The 22362-nt window shown below is 45.6% G+C and overlaps 1 protein-coding gene across 50 annotated transcripts in view; it reads right to left on the bottom strand.

Moving 5' to 3' along the window:
- The window catches only part of MADD (MAP kinase activating death domain), a 40833-nt gene that overhangs the window by 14877 nt on the left and 3594 nt on the right, over positions 1–22362 (bottom strand). For 3 of the 50 annotated variants that reach the window (XM_053899719.1, XM_019412374.2, XM_019412391.2), the window contains 27 exons: positions 21296–21441; positions 20075–20671; positions 19282–19585; positions 18752–18883; positions 18195–18308; positions 17131–17211; positions 15415–15593; positions 14888–15123; positions 14544–14700; positions 13715–13818; positions 13433–13623; positions 12793–13049; positions 12409–12548; positions 11506–11607; positions 10138–10197; positions 9676–9778; positions 9121–9307; positions 8874–9024; positions 8366–8572; positions 6605–6658; positions 5521–5621; positions 4848–4931; positions 4358–4516; positions 1944–2052; positions 1599–1661; positions 1248–1368; positions 1043–1148 (listed from right to left, as the gene is read on the bottom strand). In XM_053899719.1, coding sequence (XP_053755694.1) covers positions 1043–1148; positions 1248–1368; positions 1599–1661; positions 1944–2052; positions 4358–4516; positions 4848–4931; positions 5521–5621; positions 6605–6658; positions 8366–8572; positions 8874–9024; positions 9121–9307; positions 9676–9778; positions 10138–10197; positions 11506–11607; positions 12409–12548; positions 12793–13049; positions 13433–13623; positions 13715–13818; positions 14544–14700; positions 14888–15123; positions 15415–15593; positions 17131–17211; positions 18195–18308; positions 18752–18883; positions 19282–19585; positions 20075–20671; positions 21296–21357 — 4161 coding nt within the window. In that variant the 5' untranslated portion in view covers positions 21358–21441. The remainder of the gene's footprint in view (positions 1–1042; positions 1149–1247; positions 1369–1598; positions 1662–1943; positions 2053–4357; positions 4517–4847; positions 4932–5520; positions 5622–6604; positions 6659–8365; positions 8573–8873; positions 9025–9120; positions 9308–9675; positions 9779–10137; positions 10198–11505; positions 11608–12408; positions 12549–12792; positions 13050–13432; positions 13624–13714; positions 13819–14543; positions 14701–14887; positions 15124–15414; positions 15594–17130; positions 17212–18194; positions 18309–18751; positions 18884–19281; positions 19586–20074; positions 20672–21295; positions 21442–22362) is intronic. The other 47 variants (XM_053899733.1, XM_053899751.1, XM_053899731.1 and 44 more) reach the window with 34 other exon arrangements.

Raw genomic sequence — 22362 nt, forward strand, 5'->3', positions numbered from 1 at the left:
AGGAGAGAAAATATTCAACTGTCTATTCTGCCAACAGGCTGGGAAGGAAAACCTTGGTTCTGTGTCTAGATGACTTCTGCAGAAAAGTAGCTTTTAGAGCAGGTCTGGTTCAAGTGGACAGGCGTTCAAGAAGACACCTCCTCCCTATCCCCAACCAATACATAATGTTCACCCCTAAAGGGGCCCTAAAACCCCCTGGGGCTCCTCAGAGTATAGTTCAGAAATGATGCCTTAGAGTAGTGACATTCTGGCTTGGTTGTAGCAGAGACACCTTCCCAGGGTTCGGGATCATCACTCTTTCTCAAGCAGAGTTAACTGGTACCCCTGGAGTTCAATAGAATGGAGTGAACTTACAGCAGAAAATGAAACAAACTAAGTCAGTCTATAGGGTGTTCTCGTTCTCTGCATCTGATCAACCCATCCCTTCATCTTCAGGAGGGGAGAACAGGAGGAAGAGAAACCCAGGGGCTCACTCTCAAAACAACTCTCTTCTACCCACCAACCCCAAACTCATGTTTCCCTTTCAAAACAAGACCCCTCTATTTGGTAACATTCTTCTTCCACAGGTATAACAACTAAGTACAACCAAGTCAAACTAGAACATACCATTAATTTTTTAATGAGTAGCTCTTTTTACATCTATGGAAAATTCTATATGATAAAGGGCTAGTGCTAAAAAATGAATTCTGACTATCCTTTCTAAGGTTTTAGAAACTAATACTTAAAATTTTTTTTTAATTCATTGTATTCTGTGGGGCGCTCTACTGGGATCCTAGAACTACTAGCAAAGGAAGCCCATTTAAATTTCTAAATAAATAAATGGTATAGAATCACCAATCATCTTTACCACATTCCTTAGCACAATAGCCTGGCAGCTTCAGACAAATGGATCATGTGTGAGCTAGATCTCAAACACTCAATCAGGAAGAGCTCTAGTAAGATGCTCAGAGAACTTCCCAAATGTCCCAGAACTTAGGTCATAGGAAAAAGCCTTCCCCTTCTAACATCAGCAGTAGCTGGACACAAGCAAAATCGACATTACCTTCATCAGCAGCATGTAGGAGATGAGGTTGTGCAAAAGTGTGGCCAGCAAACGATCTTCATCATCCTCCAGACGCTTCCGGTCATGTTCTCCCAGGGACAGGTACCTAAGCAGGAGACAGGGACAAGTCAGCCCTCAGATGGGAGACCACAGAACTCGGAAAAGGCTGAATTTGCATTTCCCAAGCATTTGCTAAGTCTCATACCTGTCGATCATTTCCTGGGGACCCTGATCCATACCCATTCCTTCTCTCTCCAACATCACAGCATCTAAGAATGCATCTTCCCAGAACTGCATTTGGTCCCACAAAGTAGAACGCTCTTTGCCTGTGTAGAATAGAATTTTTCTAGAGGCTTATTTAACATATAAAGAATATAGCTGCCAAACCAAAATGAAGAGTAAACTCCAGATAGAAGGGACAAATTCTAGGACAAAGGAAACATGAGCCTCTCCACCCCAGAACTAACATCCTGCCACCAGCCCCAGCTCCTCCAAGTGAGGCCCAGCCCCTCCCGAAGAGGAAGGATGCACACAGCACACAAAGAAAGGTGGTTACTTATAGAAAAGGTCTCCATAGCCGCATCCTCTAATTGGTCCCACATCGATCCTTTGTCCCTTCCTGCCAATTTGTGAGCGGGAAGGACCATGGTAGCAAGAAAGGAAAGACAGACAGACAGAAAGACAGAGGCTGTTGATTAATACCAAAATCCAGTCTCTTATAGTGCTCACCTACTGCTATTTGCAGACCTGGTAAGTCACCTGCTTCAGATATAAAAACGCCCTCTAACATCAGCACTGAGATCGGCTTAAAGCTAAGCAGCTAGTTCTTTGGTGCTACCCTCTTCCCCAGCTGAGTCCAGCTTTCTTCCAGGGCAAGAGGCCTCCCCAGTCTGTTTCTCACCTAAGAGTCCCTCGTAGAGATAGACTCGCTGGCTTACATCTTCAGAAGAGCGAACTGGGCTGCCCACCAGCTTCTCCTTTACACTTGGCTTCAAGCTGTGGGCTTTCCCCTACAAAGAAGAGGTACCAGTCAGCTGCCTGAGGTACCGATGGATAGGGTTTGCCACCAGCTCACTAAGAGGCTCACACACCTGTTATCTTCCATTAGCAACATATACTCTAGGAGTCCTGCTTTTGCTACTCTGCTTGCCCCAAGGATTTGACCAGAAGTCAGTCTGATAATGCTGCTGTTACTGCCTCTTAAAACATGCAATCACATTTTCATTTTGCTTATCTTTACCCTTTAGTCTCTATAAAAGACCATTTACTCTAAAAAAAAAAAAAAAAGCAAATTCTCTGTAGCAGCATGATGCAGTAGAAAGAACACTGGTTTTGAAGTCGGACTGACCAAGGTTCAGATCGCTGTCTCTCACTAGCTGTGTCACCTTAAGCATAAAACTTAGCTTCTCTGAGTCTCATTTTCCTCACCTATAAAAGGAAGGTATGTATCATCTACCTCACAGGACTATTACAGGAATTAAATTAGAAAAAATATATGAAGCACTTAATCAGGCCTGGCACATGGTGTTGATAAATGTTAATTTTCTCTTTCCTACTGTCTCTTAGAAATATCTGCCCCTTAGAAATATCACTAACTTTATGTGCCACTTCCACAATAGTCGGCTTTCTAATCATTCAAAAAAGATTTTTAACTGGGTCAGAGGCAGGTTTCATGCCCATTTCACAACTCCTGCAACAGCATAAGCAGAGAAGCAACCAATCAAAGATTATTAGGCAATACCTAATTAGTGTGTCTAAATGCCAGTCTCCAGATTCATAGCCCAATTCTTTGTTCAATGGACCATACTGACTTAATCCAATTTATTTCTTACTGTTTAGCCTTTTTTTGAGCCAAGAAATTTAATTGCTCTCAGCAACTCAGCTGTACAAAAACAGCCCTTGCCCACCAGCACAGAACAAGTAAGAATTTGTCCCAGGAAGGTGCCAGGAAAGGCAGCACACAGCTGAAAGGCTTTTTGCAAGACTGCTATCCCATATTATCTATCTTAACTTCCAGAATGGAGACACACGGGAAGGATTTAAAATACTCTCATTAAAATGGTCTATTTAGACTCAAGGAAAGTTAAGGTCCATTAACTTGAATGGCTCTGCTGACTTTCCATCCCATTTGCCACCTTCACTCAGGGATGTCACCTGCTCTATCAGAAACACACACAACAGAAAGCCCTGAGGGTGGGAATGATCACCAGTGTTAAATATTTGATTGCATTTAAATTCCATCTTCCATGCTCCCCACAAAGATAAGGACCTATAAGCTCCTGTAGAGACTATCCATTCTCGACTCTAATAAAGTGACAAGCGTATCAGAGTGCTTAGTGCTGTTTAAAGAGGCACGTATACACCAAAAAGTAGGGTGTCTAAAGGCAAGAACTAAACAGAATTAATTTAATTCCAACTGATTGCTGGCTTTTTATATGATGTAGGGCAAGTTCTTTTTCCCTAAGGCTTTGTTCCCATCAGAAGAGATTAGTCACAGAAACAGTGAATTGCAAACTTGTTTGAGAGTGAGAATCATGCCTTATCTCTCTTTCTTTAGTACAGAATATAGCACTTAGTAGATCACTTAATAGATACTTATTAATGAATGAAAACATCAAATAACTGTTAAAAATATACTAAAATAGGGGCGACAGGGTGGCTCAGTTGGTTAGTGTCGGATTCTTGGTTTCGGCGCAGGTCGTGATTTCACGGTTCATGAGTTCAAGCCCCGCACTGGGCTCTGTGTTGACAGTGAAGAGCCTGCTTGGGATTCTGTCTCCCTCTCTGCCCCTCCCCTGCTCGTGTGCACATTCTCTTTCTCTCTCTCAAAAATAAATAAACATTAAAAAAAAAAACATACTAAAATAAAATAAAAATGAAATAAAATGCTATTTTAAAGCGCTGTATAAATAGAGCAGTGACCAGCATAAAACCAAACTATTCCATAGCAACAGGCTGACTGGTACACACTATAACTGCCCTGACATTGCCACAAAGTACCCATCACCTTGTCTATTGTAAATGTGGGGATTACTGCTACTTAGGATTTGAGGCCCTTATCTGAGTGGGAGGGGAGCCCAACTCCTCAGTGATTCCTGAGAGGATCCTAAAAGCCCCAGATCATGGAGTCAAATAATTCTGAAAAAAGATTTGAGAAACATTTTCTTTGAAGCCAGATATATCAGGATTATTCATTCCTGACTGATTCCTGATATTCTCCTTTCCTTCTAACTGCCCCCTAACTTTTCATTCTTTTCTAATCCACTGCCCTCCCGTGAAAGAGCTGATCTCCTTTTGTTAGTAAACAAAACTCACAAAGATGGTGCTGGTAGCGGAGTTGGTCTCAATTTCACTATCAGACAAAGTGCCCCGAGAGCTGGCCAAGTGCGCGCTGCCCTCACCACCTGCTCCATCACCTGCGTTGCTGCTCAGGTCACTGTCTGCTCCAAGGGTCTCTCCAGAACTATTACTCACCTGGAAAGGAAAAAGGGGTAGTAAGGGATATTCCCCAGGGAAAGGTTCCCAGAAATGCCCAGCTGTTAGAGCTCTCCACTGCCATAGAGAAAGCACTGAACTTCAAAGGTGGGTCAGATAGCCTCTGGAAGTACCTTCTTTACAGGATGAGGTGCCCTGGGTGCAATCTCAGGGTCTGATCCCATGCATACAAACCTAGGACAGGTGAACATCTCCACCATGAGAACCAAGCTGACATGAGACTAAGAGCCTCCATGGGAGAAAGCAGCCCCCTTTTCCAGAGGGAAGCTCACACCCCACCCACCAAGATGCCAGTGTGGTGTTCCCCTACCACGGTGCTAACTTCAGAGTCCTGACTTGAGCTTCGGATCATAACAGCTGGACTCACACCAATGACAGAGTCTGGATCAGTCCTCTGAAACGACACGGGGACTCAGACACATTAGAAGGGGTGTCCCATATACTCCTGGTTTCTCTAAGAAATACTGTATCTTCTTCCTTCTCCCCATCCCCAGCCTACTATTACCATCCCTAAACAGGACATGAGAAATTTATTTTTTTCCTGAATATAAAATATACATAATAGAAAATAATAAAAACTATGTAATAAAAAATAGTAAACACTAAAGAAATACATACTCACTATAGAAAATACAAGAAAGAATAGGTAAACAAAAGCCATAAACCTACCACTGATATTAATCACTGTTAAGGTTTCAGTACATTTCCTTTTAGTCTTTTCTACATACATTTTAAAAATAAAATGGGAATCATACTACATGTAGCTGTGTAAAGCATTTTCCCATGTCACTACATTTTTAAAAACAGTCTTCAATGATGTTAATATCATAGTACATGATGTATTATACTTATTTCATCAGTCCACTATCACTGGGCAAGCATGTTGCTTTGAGGTTGTCTTTTTTTTTTTTTTTTTTAACTTAAAGAAGTATTCTGAGAGAGCAAATTTAATTCTCGCAATTCTTAACAAGGTCGTCACAAACCTGGGAACCAGATGTCAGGCTCACACCACTGTCCGCGCTGATCTGGGACTTTTTCTCTTCTGTCTCACCAAGGTCAAAGACGGGTTTGATTACTTCAGGCCCTGGGTAGGGGAAGACCTCTGTCACCCAGTGCACACACACAAGGGGCAGGCTGGTGAAGGGAAAGGGACAGCAGCACAGCCTGGTCCCAGACCTGTTCAGCGTGTCCCAGTCACCTTTCCAGGGACTGCCCCCACCTCGGGCCCCATTGGAAGAAGTCCCCAGATGCCTTAAGAACCAAGTAGGACAAATTAAACCTGGTCTCAAGGGGTTCTGCAGCCATCTTCACAACCTGAGAAAATTCTGAGCAAATCATTCTAAAACAGAAAGCTCCACAAACAAATGTCTAAACCACATTCCACTACACTCAGAGTCAGAGCTTCACTGGTGTGTACAACCGGTTATGGGTCCCCAGGTCACTTGGTGCTTCCCCAGCAAATGTATCTAAAAGGGGCTAGAAAAGGATAGGCCCAATGCGATACAGAAACACCAGCTGTTTCTGTGGACACAGCCTACCCCAACCCTACTTCTACATTTGAGATAAAAAAAACAAACACACTGTCATTTTTCCCCACCCACCCACAGTAGTATGGCAGAAGGACAGAATGACAGAAAGCAAGAAAGCGTGCCTAGGCAAGCCACCAGAGAGAGCTGGGAAGCTACAGACTCAACACGGAGGGACAGCAACCATCTCTGCCAACTGTGCCCACAGGCCTTCTAATGGGTGAGGGAGATCTCAGCCAATGAGGGGCACTGAAATAGGCGACCATTCTCCCCACCAACTCTGAAGCAATAGAGAACCAAGGTCTAAGGGACTTTACTCGATAGACGCCCTGATTACAGCCTGATTGCTAGGAGGAGCGGGGAAAGAAGCAGCCTACAAGTCACGTACCTGTGAATCACATACCACCTACCTGCTTTCATTCCAAATACCCCCCAAGAGCAAATTTGGGGTGGGGCTGACAAAGAGAGCCTGCCCCAACTGGGCCTGGGGAGTTGGCAGGTATGGGAGATTTGGGAACAGGAAGGGGCATTTGTTCCTTACTCTGTTTTTCCAAAGCTTTTTGCTTTTTCACTTCCTGGTGCTTGTTCCACAATTCTACCCCAGATGCAATGTAAGCAGGAGAGAAAGACAGACAGAGTCAGAGGCTGGTCAGACAGACAGAATGGAAACCCACCCAACCCAAGCTGATTCAGTCTCAGGCACAGGATTACATATTAAGAGATAAAAAGAGATCTTCATTTTGGGAGGTTAAAAAATCAAGAGATCTAATGCCTTTCCCCCACTCATGAACTAAAGACTCTAAATTCCTAACCCAAACCTTAACGTGGTAGTAAAAACCTTGCAGAACGTGAGAGATGGAACTGCCTTGGACCAAGCTCTTTCCTTTTGGCCTGAGAAAACTGATCCTAACGAGGCCGGAGCACTTGCTCCAGATCATGTAACTTAGGATCACCTGGGACCATGCTTTCTCTGCCAAATGAGCTGGGAAACAATTTTTAAAGATTCTAGACAGATGATCACCGCAAGCAGCCAAAGGGGTTCAGAAGTGTGAGCACAAACCTGGCTGATTCACACGACTGGATAGAGGCCACTCATGCGGGTGGTTAGCATCCTTCCTCGTTGCTACCAAAAAATCCAATTCACCCTCAGTATTAGCATCTGCCCTGCCAAGTGACCCGTTCTCAACTAGTCATCTGGAAAAATGCTTTCAGTAAAGGTGACAGAGAACACTAAATGGTCAAGAATAGGATCTTCATTAGGGTAAAGAAGAGAGAATACTGATCACAGCATTCTTTTCCTGGAAGAACTTGAGTGCCTACTTAGTCCAATCTCTTCATTTCCCAGATGAGGAGACAGAGACCCTGAAAAGAGGAAGTGCTTTACCCAAAGTTTCATTCCTAGCTGGGGGGCAGATACAGGACTAAAACTCCAGACCTCCAGACTTGCAGGCTGGTGCTTTTCCTAGAGCATCGCATCATGTGGGAGAAAGACTGGGTTGGCTGCCTCTAGGACACTATTCTGCTGGCTAGAGAAGTGCAGTTCCCCAACAAAGGAAACTGGTTCCTCCTCCCCACTTTTGGGAGCATAAGACAACTGCTAATGGTGTGGCAAAGAAGCATCAGCTAGAAGCAAACTGCCCAGGGAGACAGAACCAGAAAAAGAAAGACACAGCCTAGATGGCTCTAGGTCAAGTGAGTCAAATGGAGGTGACACCCAGAGAGCTCACTAAGGCATTGCCTCAGTGGGAACAGAGAGACACCAAACGTAAACAAGCTCTTGGTCGAGTCCAGTGAGAAAAGGTTTGAAGAAAAGCCGATTCAGAAATCTATACCTTGAGGTCCAGCGCCCAGGGAAATGGGGTTGTTGGACACACCCCAGGAAAGCAAATTTGAGGGTAGTGTAATGGTTGGATGGGAGAAAACTGGCCAATTATAATTTTATAGGCCAAAGACGCATCTATAAACTTTCTTATAGCTTCCTGGACCTCACATCTGAAGAAATCCAGATGTAAATAAAAAGTGGGACAAGGAATATAGCTCAGACTCCCTGCACTAAGCCTCACTGGCCCCTCGAAGCAAAACTTCCATTTTTCCTCTAAGATGTAGATGTGGGTGCCTGTAAAGGAAGCATAAGCGATAAAGAAGTACAAAGAAATTCCATTAGAAATGGATGCAGATCTATCTCCCTCTCTAGAAAGCAAAGCATGGGGAAAAGAAAGGCAGGATTCTGAATGAATTGAAAGGAGGGAGAGGTATTTTAGAAGCCCGAACCCTCCACCACACCAAACACGGTGATACATACCAATAGACGCTACAAAATTCTCTTCCTTTAAACTTCTGGTGTCTAGCTCTTTAGGACCCTTTCCTGCAGCACTTGGTGCCCGAGGTCCTAGCTGGGGAACTCTCAGCTGTGCCATAGCCTTTGGGTCCCCCCGCCCAGCCAGGCCAGGATCCTTGCCAACTGGTGTATTTACGCTCTCTGTTGGACTTCTCTTCCGCTTGTCTGGTTCTAGGAAAAGAGGGAATACAGGAAGAGGTCAAGAGAGACAATGAGTGGGAATCAAGCTGCGGGAACGAGGTGGGAGAAGCAAGGAGGATGCAGAATGGAAAAAGTGCAAGGAAAGAAAAACAGACATCTTATTTTTCATGACAGAAAAACACCCGGTACGTATAAACACGCATTAAAAAAGGAAACCCCGAAGCCTGAGGGGAAACAGCCTGGCACCGGGAAACCTGTGAAGGAACAAGCCTTCTTTGGAGATGAGTGGAAGAGTTGTGGACAGCGCCCGCCCAGCTGGTGCGATCCCTACCTTTACTGTAGTAGTGGGTCTGGGCAATCTCCAGAAGCCCAAAGGTGCTGGCCATGCCTCCCAGGCCCGCGTGGGCATAGGACTGCTCCAGGCTGAGCACCGTGCACTTGAGCAGGTCTAGCATCCCCTTGTACACCTTTCGACTGACCTCCTGCAACAATAACCCAGGGGCTGGAGTGGGCAAAATTGCCTTCGGGGTCCAGGTCCCTCCGGCAGTTGATTCCAGCTCCTCACCCCAGACACTGACCACATCAGGGATGACGTCTTGCCGGGCGTCGTCCTCCGACTGCACTGTGCGGTTCAGCTTGCTCAGGACAAAGACGCGCAGCTGCTCACTCTCCAGCAGCCGGCGCACCTTTTTCATGTTGAGCCAGCCAACGCCCTGGCCGTCCAGCACACTGTGCACCACCTCCTTCAGGAACTGCTGGTTCTCACTACGGGGTCCACACACAGCTTCTGTGGTCATCGGCTTCTTTGCAGAGCACCCCGCCTCTTTCACCAGACTAGATGTTTGCCTCCAGGGGCAAAACGCAAAGCCAAGTCTCCAGGGGTGCAAGTCCCCTGCACCCCCCACCGCTCCGGATCGCCTGGTGTGCCCACATACCCACCACTGCTGTTTCATTCTTTTCACCAGGGTGAGCTACTACTGTTGCATGGGAAGTCAGAATGCGCAGGGCTCCCGAGAATTGATTTCATCCACCCAACTGACAGGTTCTCTCCCACTCCTGAGCCTCCCTACAGTGTGGTACAGGAATCGCTACCTCTATCAGAGATCTTTTGTAATAGCTCAGCCATGGATTACCTAGAATTGCTGGATCGACCCTGAGGTGATGGAGGCTCTCTTTTCACTGTTGGGCTGTGTTTAATAACAGATGACTTCTGGTCCACTAAGGCCCTCCTGTTTCCTATAGCCAGGAAGGTAGGAATGAGAGACATCACTACTGTAGTCCAGCAGCCTTGTCAGCACAGCCCTGGGAAGCCACGTTCCACACCCGTTCCCCAGAAGGGCCGGGTGAGGGTGACCCCAGGGCATCACACATAGGTAGAAACCAGCCATGGCAATGTGGAGGAAGTGGGGATGGAGACTCAGGCCACTCCACATGCACCAGCAGCATGCCCCACGGGCAAGCACGGGCGTCACGGGGGACAGGGCAAGGCAGGTCACCCATGTGGTACCGCTTGCTCCATGAGGAGGATGGCCCTCAGGCAGGCACAGAAGATGCTAGGAAAAAAAGATCATGCACAGCTCACGGGCAAGACCCACCTTCACCACTCCCGGGGCCGGCTTCAGTAACAATCTCCATTAGAGTATTTAGCCCAAATACTGGGACACAAAATACACAATTAGTAGGTGCACCATGATACCACAACCCCTATATCCCTCGATGGAGCTGTAAGTCAGATAGTCTGAGGATTCTCCCAAAGCTTAGTGCACATAACCTTAGTTCTCAGGCACCTCAGAGCTGGAAGCCAAGAGATCAGGAATCAACCAAGGCTCTAGGAAAGACCATTCTTAAGACTATGGCCTCTCAGAGCCAGGGGCAGGGTACATGACACAAGGGACCTTCGGGTACTAAACAGGCACATGCATGAAAGAAGGACCGCTGGTTTTCATGAAACATCTAGCACAGGGTCCACAGGGCTTGCTGGTATGCAGAGAGAGGAGACCCATCTTGCAGATGCTGTCATGGGACGTGGGGTTGGGGTGTGAGGATGGGAGGTGGATGGGAGTGGGAAGTGCACAAATGAAGCATCAGCATGCAATGAAAGCGCTTCAATTGCTCCCCTCCCCAACTGTATCAAATGAAAGCTGGTGACGCTAACACTTTTCTACCCCTAACCTACAGAGTCAGGTGCAGATTGACGCCACAGTGCTAGTTAATCCCCTACGCCACTAGCTATTCTGTCCCTCTGCCCATCTATCCTATGTTCCCAGCCCCACCAAAGAACACTCCTTAGATTCCTGGGATTTTTAATCACTGGGAAGAGAAGTCAGGTGAAAAATATAGGGAGCTGCTTCTCACTATGCTTTCTAGTGTAATTAAATAGTTCAGCACAGTATCTAGAGAAAACAAACAAAAGTCAGAGTAAATGCAGAAGAGCTCTTCAAACTCTCAGCGATCACAAATGAAAATCAAATAAGGTCTTAAATGCCCGGAGAAGCCAACCGATACTACCTGGCCCACCCACAGGCCCTACGTTGACAGGAAGCCAAAGAGGCTTCCTGACGCTGTAACACTGCCAGGCTCTCTATGAGCATCCCTCAGTGGGCCAGCTAATCGGGATGAAGCTTGTCCTACATTCATGCAGCAGGAACCTGGCAGATCACTGGCAGCAGCTGACGATCCCTGTGTTAATTATGTACACCTGACAAAGCTCCCCCTAAGAAGCAGCGGTGATCTCAGTTGCTGTTATCCTAAATGATACGACAGGGCCGTCTCTTCAGCTACAAAGACACTTTCCATCTGAAAACGAGTAGAGCCCATAATGTGCAATGAAAGCCATGAGAAGCGGTATGAGGGGCAACAGCCAGATCAAATGATTCATCATACGCAGGGCTCCTGACAAGCACCCATAGGCCTGAAATATCTTCTGGAGAATCCTGGTATGGCAGAAGGAGGGCTGTAGTTACCTTTCAGACTGGGGAAGGGTGTGGTCTTCTCTCGGGCACCTTTGGTGGGCAGCGTGAGGTTTGAAAGGCTGAAGCTTGTACTGTGGTTCCGATATAGGCTGCCTATCAAGGGGAGGGTGTGAGAGCGAGGAGTTAGGAGCATAAGTGTATCATCATCTCCATCTTCCTCCCTTTCAAACATAATCCCAGTACCTCTGATCTACCTTAGAGAGGACCAAGTCTAATTCAGGGCAAACATGGGGGCCACTGTCAGGATAGCTCAAAACCCAGTAAGAACTTTCTCTGACTACCTCCCATGGGGACGGACAAGTGTCCCATCAACTGCTAACTCAGCATGAAAGCCAGACAGTTAATGCACTTTTGGTCAAAAGTTGGTGCTGTCCCTGTCTGGCTTCTGAGAAAAACTCACAATCATAATTATACCCAATGTTGGCTTTCTCTGGCCCCTGGGCTGTCCTCAACCTTTAACTGATACCACCCCTCATTTCTGGAAATATTCTCTAGGCACAAAAGTCACCTCATATAGATTTCAAAGCATGTTCATGAAAAAGTCCTTCACCAGGCAAAAAAGGTATTAGATATGTACCCAAATCAAATATGACCAGAATATTTCTGGGTATATGTACAAGTGTATGATTTTTAATATAATGACTATCTTTCAGTTGACCAGCTGTCTTACCCGAAACAGACTGAAATCTCTGGGTATAAAGATAGTGACTACTCTGTCTCTGTCCTTTATTGACTTCCCTTGGAAATACCTTATTCACTATCACCGCAACAACCTGAACTGGGGCTTGATAATGCCAACCCAGTTCTACCTCTGAAGTTCTAAGCAGCATCCACCATAGTCAGGCCCCACTGCATAGAAAACGGGACAGAGGCATGAGAGCAGAAGGCACTTACTGGCAAAAGACATGATGCCCCCGAAGCCCTCGGTGCTGTTGTTGGAGATGGTGGAGGTGGGAGAGCTCGCTCGAGAGTCTGATTCTGCGTCTGAGTCGCTTGCCAGTTTCAAGCTGTTGGGCCGCAGCAGCTTTTGAGCCCTTGAATGCACAGTGGCACCTATGAGCCCCAGGCAGGGGTACCTACTCTTGGAAGTGTGGGCCCTATGCTACACTGTAGTCACTGCTCCCTTCCCACAATTTCTATATGCCTAAATCAAGGCACCACCATGGGATGGCAGGTCACAAGAACATTCAGACTTCTCTTTCTGATTAACCCTCACCCGGGGTCCTCTGTGGTGAGGTCCTTCAGTCACCCACCTAGAAGGAATCCCCAGGCTCTCACCGATTGCCATTGACATGTTGGCTGAATCGGGGAGTGTAACTTTCCCCCTGCTCATCGTCATCTTCCTCAGGGGGAAAGCCATATTGGGGCTCGAAGTATGGATTGTCATAGGTTCGCCGGCGCACTGACCCCTCTCCAATTTCTGTCTGACGCCTGTCCGCGGTCGATTTGCCAATGCTGGGAGGCGTGGTAGGGAGGGGCTTGGAAACGCCTACTGCTGCCTTATCATCGTCCACCTCCGTTGAGTCAGCAGGTTCCTAAAGGCCATATTAAATAAAAACTGGTCACCTGGTGCCCAGTGATACCTACCTACCTCAGTTTGGCAAGGCCAAGCCAGGTCTATTAGATTCCCATCTCCTATCCTAAGGGAATGTGTGAGAAAAGATCTCTATGACACTCCTGCTCTCTGTCCCCACAAACCATGCAAAGGGGACCTTAGCTAAGCCCTGAACAAAGCCCGACGAGTTCCTTCTGGAGTCAAAACTACGTCTCTTAGGCTCTAAGCTATGGGATGTATAGAGAGGAAGACAGGAAGACTATGAAGAGGCAAATTAACAGCTTCAGCCTCGCCTTCCTAATGGAGGTATGACCCACATAAGTAACAGTTCTCACTTATCCGCCCTTCCAAGTCCTCACGTACAGAATTAGCTCCATGGACGACGGTGCTGGGGCTACTGCTGGCGGTGGTGCTGGAGCTGGAGCGCAGCGGGGGGTTTTCCTGAGGGTTCTCACTGTCTGGGCCAGGTTCCTCTGATTCCTTCTGGTTCTGCAGCTCAGCAATCTCCACCTCACTGGCATCCCCCAGGGCTGCATGCGTCAATGGATCCACATCTGCCAAAACCCAAGGTGGCAGGTACAGACCACACCATCCCAGAGCCTCCAACCCCTCCCAGAGCTGGCCCATCTCCTCAAGTACACTTACTAGGGGTATCACCATTGATGTCACATTTCATCATTTCACTGACAAAGTCACCAAGGGAGGAGTAAGAAGAGCTTGAGTCATCATAATCCATGCTATCACTGCCACTGCAGAGTGAAGAGCACAAAAATAAAAATAAAAATAAAACAGAATGAAGGGACAGGAAAAGTACCAGCAACCAGCATTAGGAAAAATAAAAAGGGGAGCATTCTCATACACACACACACACACACACACACACACACACACACACACTGGACTGTTATTCAGCCATAAAAAAGAATGAAATCTTGCCATTTGCAACAACATGGATGGAGCTAGAGTGTATTTTGCTAAGCAAAGTCAGAGAAAGACAAATACCATATGATTTCACTTATATGTGGAATTTAAGAAACAAAGTAATCGAACAAAAGAAAAAAGAGAGAGACAAACCAAGAAAGAGACTCTTAACAATATAGAGCACATTTGGCTACTGGAGGGGAGGTGGATGGGGGGACGAATGAAATAAGTGATGGGATTAAAGACTACACTTATCATGATGAGCACTGGCTAATGTGAGAATTGCTAGATCACCGTATTGTACACCTGAAACTAACATAACACTGTATGCTAACTATATTGGAATTAAAATTAAAAACTTAAAAAAAAAAAAGAGGAAAACTCTTAAGGTCAGGGAACAAGATAAAATAAAGAAGCTAACACAAAACAATCAACCAAAATATCATCAAGGCTTCAAACACTAATGTTTAAGTCCTATGAGGTTCTGCCATAGTGCTCAATAAGGACTAGCGAGAGCCTCTCGGCCTTAAAAAGCGGTTTTGCTGCTGCTCACCTGTCATCAGTAGGGTCCGAGTCAGAGTCACGCTCTGGTGGCACACTCAGTGCCTCTGCCAGCTGGGAATTGCTATCATAGACTCGATAATGGATAGGCTGCAGCTGATGAGCATACCACTTTGGCTTGTCACCAATCAGGGCTGGATCAAACATATCTACCCACAGAGAAAAAAAGAATAGAGTTAGCAACAAGGAGGAAAAAAACCAAGCAAAACATAGAAGAAAGGTAGGGAAATGTCTAAAGCAAAATAGGAATGGAAGGGGCAGATCAAAGATGAGAAAAGGGAAAAGCAAAGGGAAGAGCCATCAGGAGGACAAAGAGGCAGGGGCAGGCGGACTCACTGTTGTGAATTCGCTGGAAGGCATAGTTGGTGGGGTTAAGGACCCATTCGCCAAAGTACTCCACAGCCTGAGTCCTGGCCAGCTTCTCAGCAAAAGGAGTCTGTCGGGGACGTGAGGCTAGAAAGGAGCCAGCTTGAAAAGCTACCACAGGCCGAGGGAAGAGGCGCAGGGTACGCGTGTGCATCTGAAAACCCTGCAGCACGTTGGGGGAGTTGAAGAAGCGGACCATGGCCACTCTGGGGAAGAAGGGGATGGTGAGATAATTCAAGTCCCACACCCTGCGCTAGAAGGATTCCTATGATCCAAGGTGTCAGACCACCTCCCCAAGTCATCATTTCACAGGCTTCCAACATCAAAGGGGAAGGGATCTTAAAGAATCATCAATTTCTTTCTTCACTCAAGACCTAAAACGCCTGAGAGTACGATGAATTAATTCTTCTTTGCTTTTACTAAGGTGACAAATATACCTAATGAGAGAGCAGAACCCAATCTAAGCACCTGTGATGATCTAGTCGACTTGGTCGTACCTGGTTGCGACATCCACAGAATCTACATCATTGCCATAAATGAGTGGGTTGAATTCAGTGGAAGGTGTGGACTGCAAGTCGTTAGAGGGCCTTCCCAAGAGAAGGGGGATCTCTTGGCCTTCATGGAATTTCTCCAGATTGAGGATGGGCTGGGTGTTGAGACTCATGCTGGCAAGGGCCTGTGGAACAACAAGAAATCCCCTATAGAAGGCAGATTCCTGGGCAGCTGGCCAATCTCATCTCCTAGGAAAGAGCCTTAATCTTTGAAATCAGAATCCAAATACCGTACTTTAACCTTTAGAAGATGATCTGAGTTATGTAGCCTTGCAGTTTAAGCCAGGTTGGTTCAAGGCAACCTGATCAAATCTGAAGTCCAGGGCAATAATTTTCAAATTTATTTTAGCCATGAAATGTTCTTTTTCAACAACATGTTGAAATCTGTATGAAAATACAAACAACTGAGACACGTAAAAGTAAAGCTTCTCTGAAGGACATAAGGAACCCAGAACCTCACGTGCTCAGTGTTACCAGCCTAAATCAGCCCCTATGAGGCTCCATGGGGCAGTTTGAAAACCACTGGTCTAGACCAGCAGGGCTTCCTTAAATATTCATGAGCATTGGAGTCATCGGGAATGTTGTTAAAAATGCAGATTTTTCTGGTTCAATATATCTGGGGTGATTCTGCACTTTTAACAACCGCAGGCAAAAGTAACACTGCTGGTCCATGGACCACACTTCAAGTAGCAGGGGGGAAGGACACAGGATTAAGGAGCCCAAGGATCTTAACTCCTACCAACATTTAAAGTACCATTCTATATATCAACCTCTCCATCTCATTAGTCATACTAAAGTAACCATCAAGAATGAAAACACTGCAAAGGAAGACAGAGAACTTTCTCAACTTGCAATCCTCACAGACTCTGCAGTAACAAGACACCATATTACATCAGCAAGGATGATGAGAGGGATGCTACAAAATGACCTATTTACACCAAGCAGAGGTACTGCTTAGCAACTAAGACAACACAGAGATTCCTGAAGACCCTGAAGATGACAACAAGGATTCCTAAAAATAAATACGGAGCTATCTACTGGTGGTTCTACATAACACATACAACAGGGCAAAGGGATTCCTAAAAATAAATACGGAGCTATCTACTGGTGGTCCTACATAACACATACAACAGGGCAAAGGGATGGGGCCTTGTCATATTTTACCTTCAGGTACTGTGTTCAGCATGCAGGAGAGGAAGAAAAGCAATGAAAAAATGTATTTAGGAGATTATTCAAAGAGAGGAATTTTTGAAGAAAGCATTCTTCAGGGACCTAGAGGTCAATTCAGGAGGAAAATATAAAAGGAGCCAGACTATCCAAACAACTAGTTCTTTCCTTACAGGACTGAGAGAACACTCTAAGCCACAAAGAATGGTACACGTGACAAGAAACAGAAAATGAAGGTTGTTTTTTTTTATATATATATAGTATTCTAAGTATTAGAGAGTGGGAGGCATACAATGAATTAGAAGATATCTAATAGCCTTTTTGAGAGTCATCCTGCCACCCAGAAATGTGATACACCTCTTCTTAAGCCCACCCGAGGCTAAGAAAACCTATTCCACCTGAGGTCCGAAGGGAAACGGGCTCTCACAACAGCTACAGCCTCTGCAGCCACCCTGGAGTAGCTACCGCTCCTTCTCCTCTTCATTCTTCACTCACCTGCTTCAGATGCTTTTTCAGCTCCAGTGATTCCGGTTCTGGCAGGATTGGTAGCACTTCTGCATTGGTGGGGGCAATCACCTACACCAGAAAAAAGACAAAAGGCACGACCTTAGAATTAATCGCTCAGGAGTTACTCTTACGTAAGGGTAAGTGGAAGTTGTATACACAGTATTTTCACATATATGTGAACATGTATATTATGCATACAAATATATTACATATACACGTGTATTAGGGGCACACATATACATGGCTGTGATATATATACACACCTGAAAAGAAATATACCTCAATGTTACGGGAAACTACGTCCAGACAATAGGACTATGGTTTTTCTTTTTTTTTTTTCAAAGTTTATTTTGAGAGAGCGAGTGTGCACGTGTGGGAGGGGAAGAGTCAGAGAGAGAGAGTGGGGAGGGGGAGGGGGGAGGGAGGGAGGGAGGGAGGGAGGGAGAGAGAGAGAGAGAGAGAGAGAGAGAGAGAGAATATTACAAGCAGACTCCACAATGTTAGCATGAAGCCCAAAGCAGGACTCAAACCCATGAACCGTGAGATCATCACCTGAGCCAAAATCAAGAGTTGGACCCTTACCCGACAGCCACTCAGATGCCCCTGGTTTTTATTTATTTCTTTACACTTATTTGTATTTTCTAAACTTTTACTATAAACAGATATAAGGGCTTCCTGCTGAAATTTGAGTATATTCACACCACAGAATATTACTGTACATTTTAAGCCTGAAAGGCACTGTCTTACTAGAAACCATACCCAGGAAAACCATGAGATGACTTACACCATAGGCAGTGGTCCCACAACCACAACTGCCTACTGCTTCTAGATGCAGGGGAGCACTTCATTCTGGCAAAACTAAATCTTGTACTCTGGGTCTTAACCAAGGGCCTATTAGCCAATAAAGTAAAAGCTAAGCATTAAAAAAAAATGGTATCAATGAGTCACACAAGAAAAATCACCCACCAACTGAGGACCTTCTTGGGAATAACCTAGAAAAACAGAACACAATCCTATTCTGGACTCTATAATATCTCAGCCAAGAACCTCACCCTGTTGCTGTCCAGATCCACCAGCCATACATCATCAGGCATTTTGAAGTCCAGTTTGTAGAGGAAGAAGCTGGCAGGGACCCCAATGATGTACGGAGTTGGAGCCAACAGTAGCTGTAGAAAAAAAATAAGAGGGTAAGAAACAAAAACTAAACATATTTCGATCACTTATCACATGAGGATTTTTCTTGATGAGGAAATGCAGGTCCATAATCTCTTTTCCAAAACTCTTGAGGCTAGGTGTGTTTTAGTATTCATAATTTTTCAGATTTTAGAAAGGCGACAGTGTATATTCTGTATATTATGTAACACCTACAGGAGCATGGCCAGTAACCTATAATGATTAACATTTACTTTGATAAATAAAAACCACAAATAACACAAGTTTTGCCATCAAATCAGTTCAAAGTTAGGTCATGTTTTGCAGACAAAGAAGTTAGAGTAAAGGATTGAAGACCAGTACTGATTTACAACTTCTTGGCATCGGGCGTTCTCCCTCAGAGCTGGCCAGAGTTGGAAGACAGAGGTGACAAAGCCAGAAAACACCTGAAACTCACCTGTTCTGCCGATGCCATGCAGGTGGGCAACAGTGGGATTACAGGAAACATATACTCCAATGGGTAGATCATCGCCACAAACGCCATCACAGACATGGAAAGGGCATTGTAGTCTCGGGACTGTAGCACCACCTGCCACAAGCCATACCATAAGGATCATTCAACTGCCTAAATAAGGTTTATGGGGAAAGTTTCCAATGCTACAATTTAATTTCCATTTCACCATGTGTAGGGCTCCATGAGCATGGCTTCCACAATTATCCCTGCCTCATGCCTTACTTTTCTGGCTCTTGTTCGCCCAGTGCCAGGACCACTCATTAGACTAGAACTACTGATACTTCCAGAGAATTAGTTCAGTCTAGCTAAGGATAATTCACCTGAGTGGCAAACCCTCTGAACACATCCCACTTAATTCAACCCACATCTACTGAGTACTGCCGTATACCTGGCACCATGTTACCTCCTAGAGACAAAAAGATGAAAAAGATGTAGTCCCTGTCCTTAAAGATCTAAAAAGCTGGCTCTCTCACCTTGTGCTCTAACAGGATGCAGGTTAGCACCTGAAGACAGGCATCCACACCCAGAAGTTCCAAGGGAAGGTGCAGTGGGAAATCCACTAGGGTGAATCGAGAAGGGTCTGGAAGAGCAAAGGTCAGAGCTTGTTGGAGCTCCTGGGGTAGGACTTCAATGTCTACTCGCTTCTGCCCAGAAACAGGCACTGGGGAGCGCAGCAATCGATAGATCCAGGCCTCAATCTCTCGAAGGTCATGCAGAAGGGCACTTGACTTCTCCTCCACTAGCAATGATCCAGTAAAGATGCGCCACATAGTGTCCCTGAGGAATAGACAGCAGGAAACAGATGCGTAAGCACCAGGAGCTGATACCCCAAAGCAACCCAATGCAACCATAGAGAGTAAAATGCTGACAACTGGAAAAGCCCACCCTTTGGGCTCAGCTAGGACCAGAGAGAATATACAAGGGTGAAACAAGTATAAAAATGTATACACAGCAGGACTTACTGTCCTGCCTGCCATGAAATGTTGAACTCCAAACATTATTATGGCAGGAAGTTTAACTCTGCAGCTGTCTTTCGCTTAGAAAGGGCTAACACAAAAATGCTTAAATAGGTATGAAAGACCTCAGGCTTTTTTTTTTTTTAAACAAAAGTTTATTCTTAAATATACAACAGGATATAAGACAACACTTCATTCTAGCTATCTGAAGGACCTCAGGCTTTAGAGGCAATTTCCTGCCCCTCACACACCAATTATACCTCATCTCTAACTGCTTCCCTCTCTTCTGACCATCAGTGGCAAAGTGTACCTTTGTATGCCTCGAGGGATGCCTAGTTTCTTGCCCAGCAGCCGCTCACTGCAGCAGTCCACCAGACGTTTGAGGGTGTACAGACATTCTCGGAAGGTGGAGAAGAAAGGGTAGTGGCTGAGCACACACAAGGATGTCAGAGTACTGTTGCGGGAACGGCTTCCTGCCTTGGCCCGGGGTTTGCCCCGAGGAGACTGATTCACCTCAGGGGCAGAGTCAGCATTGGGAGGCTGCAGGGACAAGCCACTCTCCGAGCTCTCAGTACCAACTTCTTCTGAGGCACAAGTGGCACGGGGTCCTTCCTTCCCGCGGGACCCTCCCCCACCTTCCCCCTTCTCCTTAGGCATTCGCTTCTGGAAGGAGCGGTAGAAGTTAACACAGATGCCGTAACGCGTGACTCCAGTGTCCTTGTCAGTGAGGGTGAAGACGAAAGAAGTGTCATCCCGCAGGCTCATGCGTCGCTGCCTCACACTCAGACAGCCCTCTGGTTGGCAGAAAAACACAACGTCTGGGGGCAGGGGAAACTCAGCGTGGTCCTCCAGCGGGTATCGCCGTAGCAATTCGGGAGTCTGGGCCACACTATCACTGCTCGGGTGCCTGAAGAATATAAAGACAAATTCAGCAGCCTGGAGGGATAGGATGTTGTTTCAAATTTTAACCACAGTCCAGAAATAAAGCTCAAAATGCTATTTTGGATAAAGTAACCTAACTGCACGACCTCGGAAAACTTGGGTGCTGCTTGCCACATTTAGCTGGGGGGCTAAATGAGGTCTGCACTGTCATGAAGATACCCATCCTGAAATGCAAGGAAAATCGCAGCAATAGAATTATCACTAATACATTAAGATGATTAGCACTTTTAAAAGGTGTATTAGCTAATGAATTACCAAAAGAGCATATGTAGGTTGAGAAAGAGCACAGGGTACTTTTTTTTTTTTTTTTTTTTTACAAAATAAGGAAACTGAAGTATACAGGGTATATTTGCCCAAGAACACAAAGATGCTAGATAAGACCAATTCTGTTCTGTCTCTGTTCCTTTGGGCCAATGCTCTCAATCCACCTGACTGCTATTTTCACTAATGGCATCAATGTTCCTATGAGGGTAAAATAATAGAGAAAGAATGAGATATCCAAAACAATGTGGGCATGGGGAAAGGGAATAATTACAGATGTTGTGGTTATCCCAAAAGACAAGACAAAAACCAGTCTCTTCTTGGTTACCTGGCCCCTACGATCACTAGATAGTCAAGTAACCGAGGACAGAACTTCTTCTTTTGCACCATGATTCCAATTCATCAGTTCATCTCAGAGAAACTTCAAGGCACCGCACAAGGAGTCAATGTTCCCAGGAGGATTTCTGATATTATCTGAAAATTCAAGTCCAATAGGAAAAAAAGTACTGATAAGATCCACTGCTGGGTGTAAGGGACTCATCTCTCTCAGCTTCATTCCAGCCAGGGTCATAGGTCAGAAGCCCTTCCATTTCAGTAGTAAAGATGGGGAAACATGACACTTTTCCTAGCCTAGAGCTTGGTCTAAGCTTTTGAACTCACAGGGCCAAATGTCAAGAAGTAGGAGAGGGATGCCTGGGTGGCTCGGTCAGTTAAGCGTCCAACTCTGGATTTCTGCTTAGGTCATGTGGAGCCTGCTTGGAATTGTCTGTCTCTCTCTCTCTCTCTCTCTCTCTCTCTCTCTCTCTCTCTCCCCATCTCTCTCTCCCCCTCTCTCTCTCTCTGCGCCTCCCCTGCTCATGCTTACACACACGTGCGCTCTCTTTCAAAATAAATAAATTTTTTAAAAGTAGGATAAATAATGGCTCACTTCCCCATCCCCACAAACCAGCCCATTTCCAGCCTCACTCCTGGTGCTCTGTTTCTGAAAAATAGAGCCCATTAGTCTAAACGGGACTGTCATTATGATAATAAAAACTAAGTCACTTCTAGGATAGCTCCAGGCTGAATCAGTATCAAACCAGACTCTAATCAGTACTAATCTATACTCCTAGCTCTATATGAAAACCTAATTATTTCCTGAACCAACATGCTGCATTCAGCTTCATGGGAAACTACCATATAAATTGTATACTTAATGCACTGAGACAACAACAGTGGGCTACTGTACCCTGTGCAATCTCACATGAGGAATATCCATGCTCCAACTGCTCCATCTAAACCATGTTTCTTCCCTCTTCAAGCAAGAAAGGGGCTCACTGGCTATCGCTACTAGCTCTGCCCTTGGTGCTGAATCATAGTCTTTTTTTTTTTTTTTTTTCCTCTACTCTAGTCCCA

This window comes from Panthera pardus, unplaced genomic scaffold (genome assembly GCF_024362965.1).
Source record: "Panthera pardus isolate Hobbes unplaced genomic scaffold, ASM2436296v1 HiC_scaffold_12, whole genome shotgun sequence".
NCBI lineage: Eukaryota > Metazoa > Chordata > Mammalia > Carnivora > Felidae > Panthera > Panthera pardus.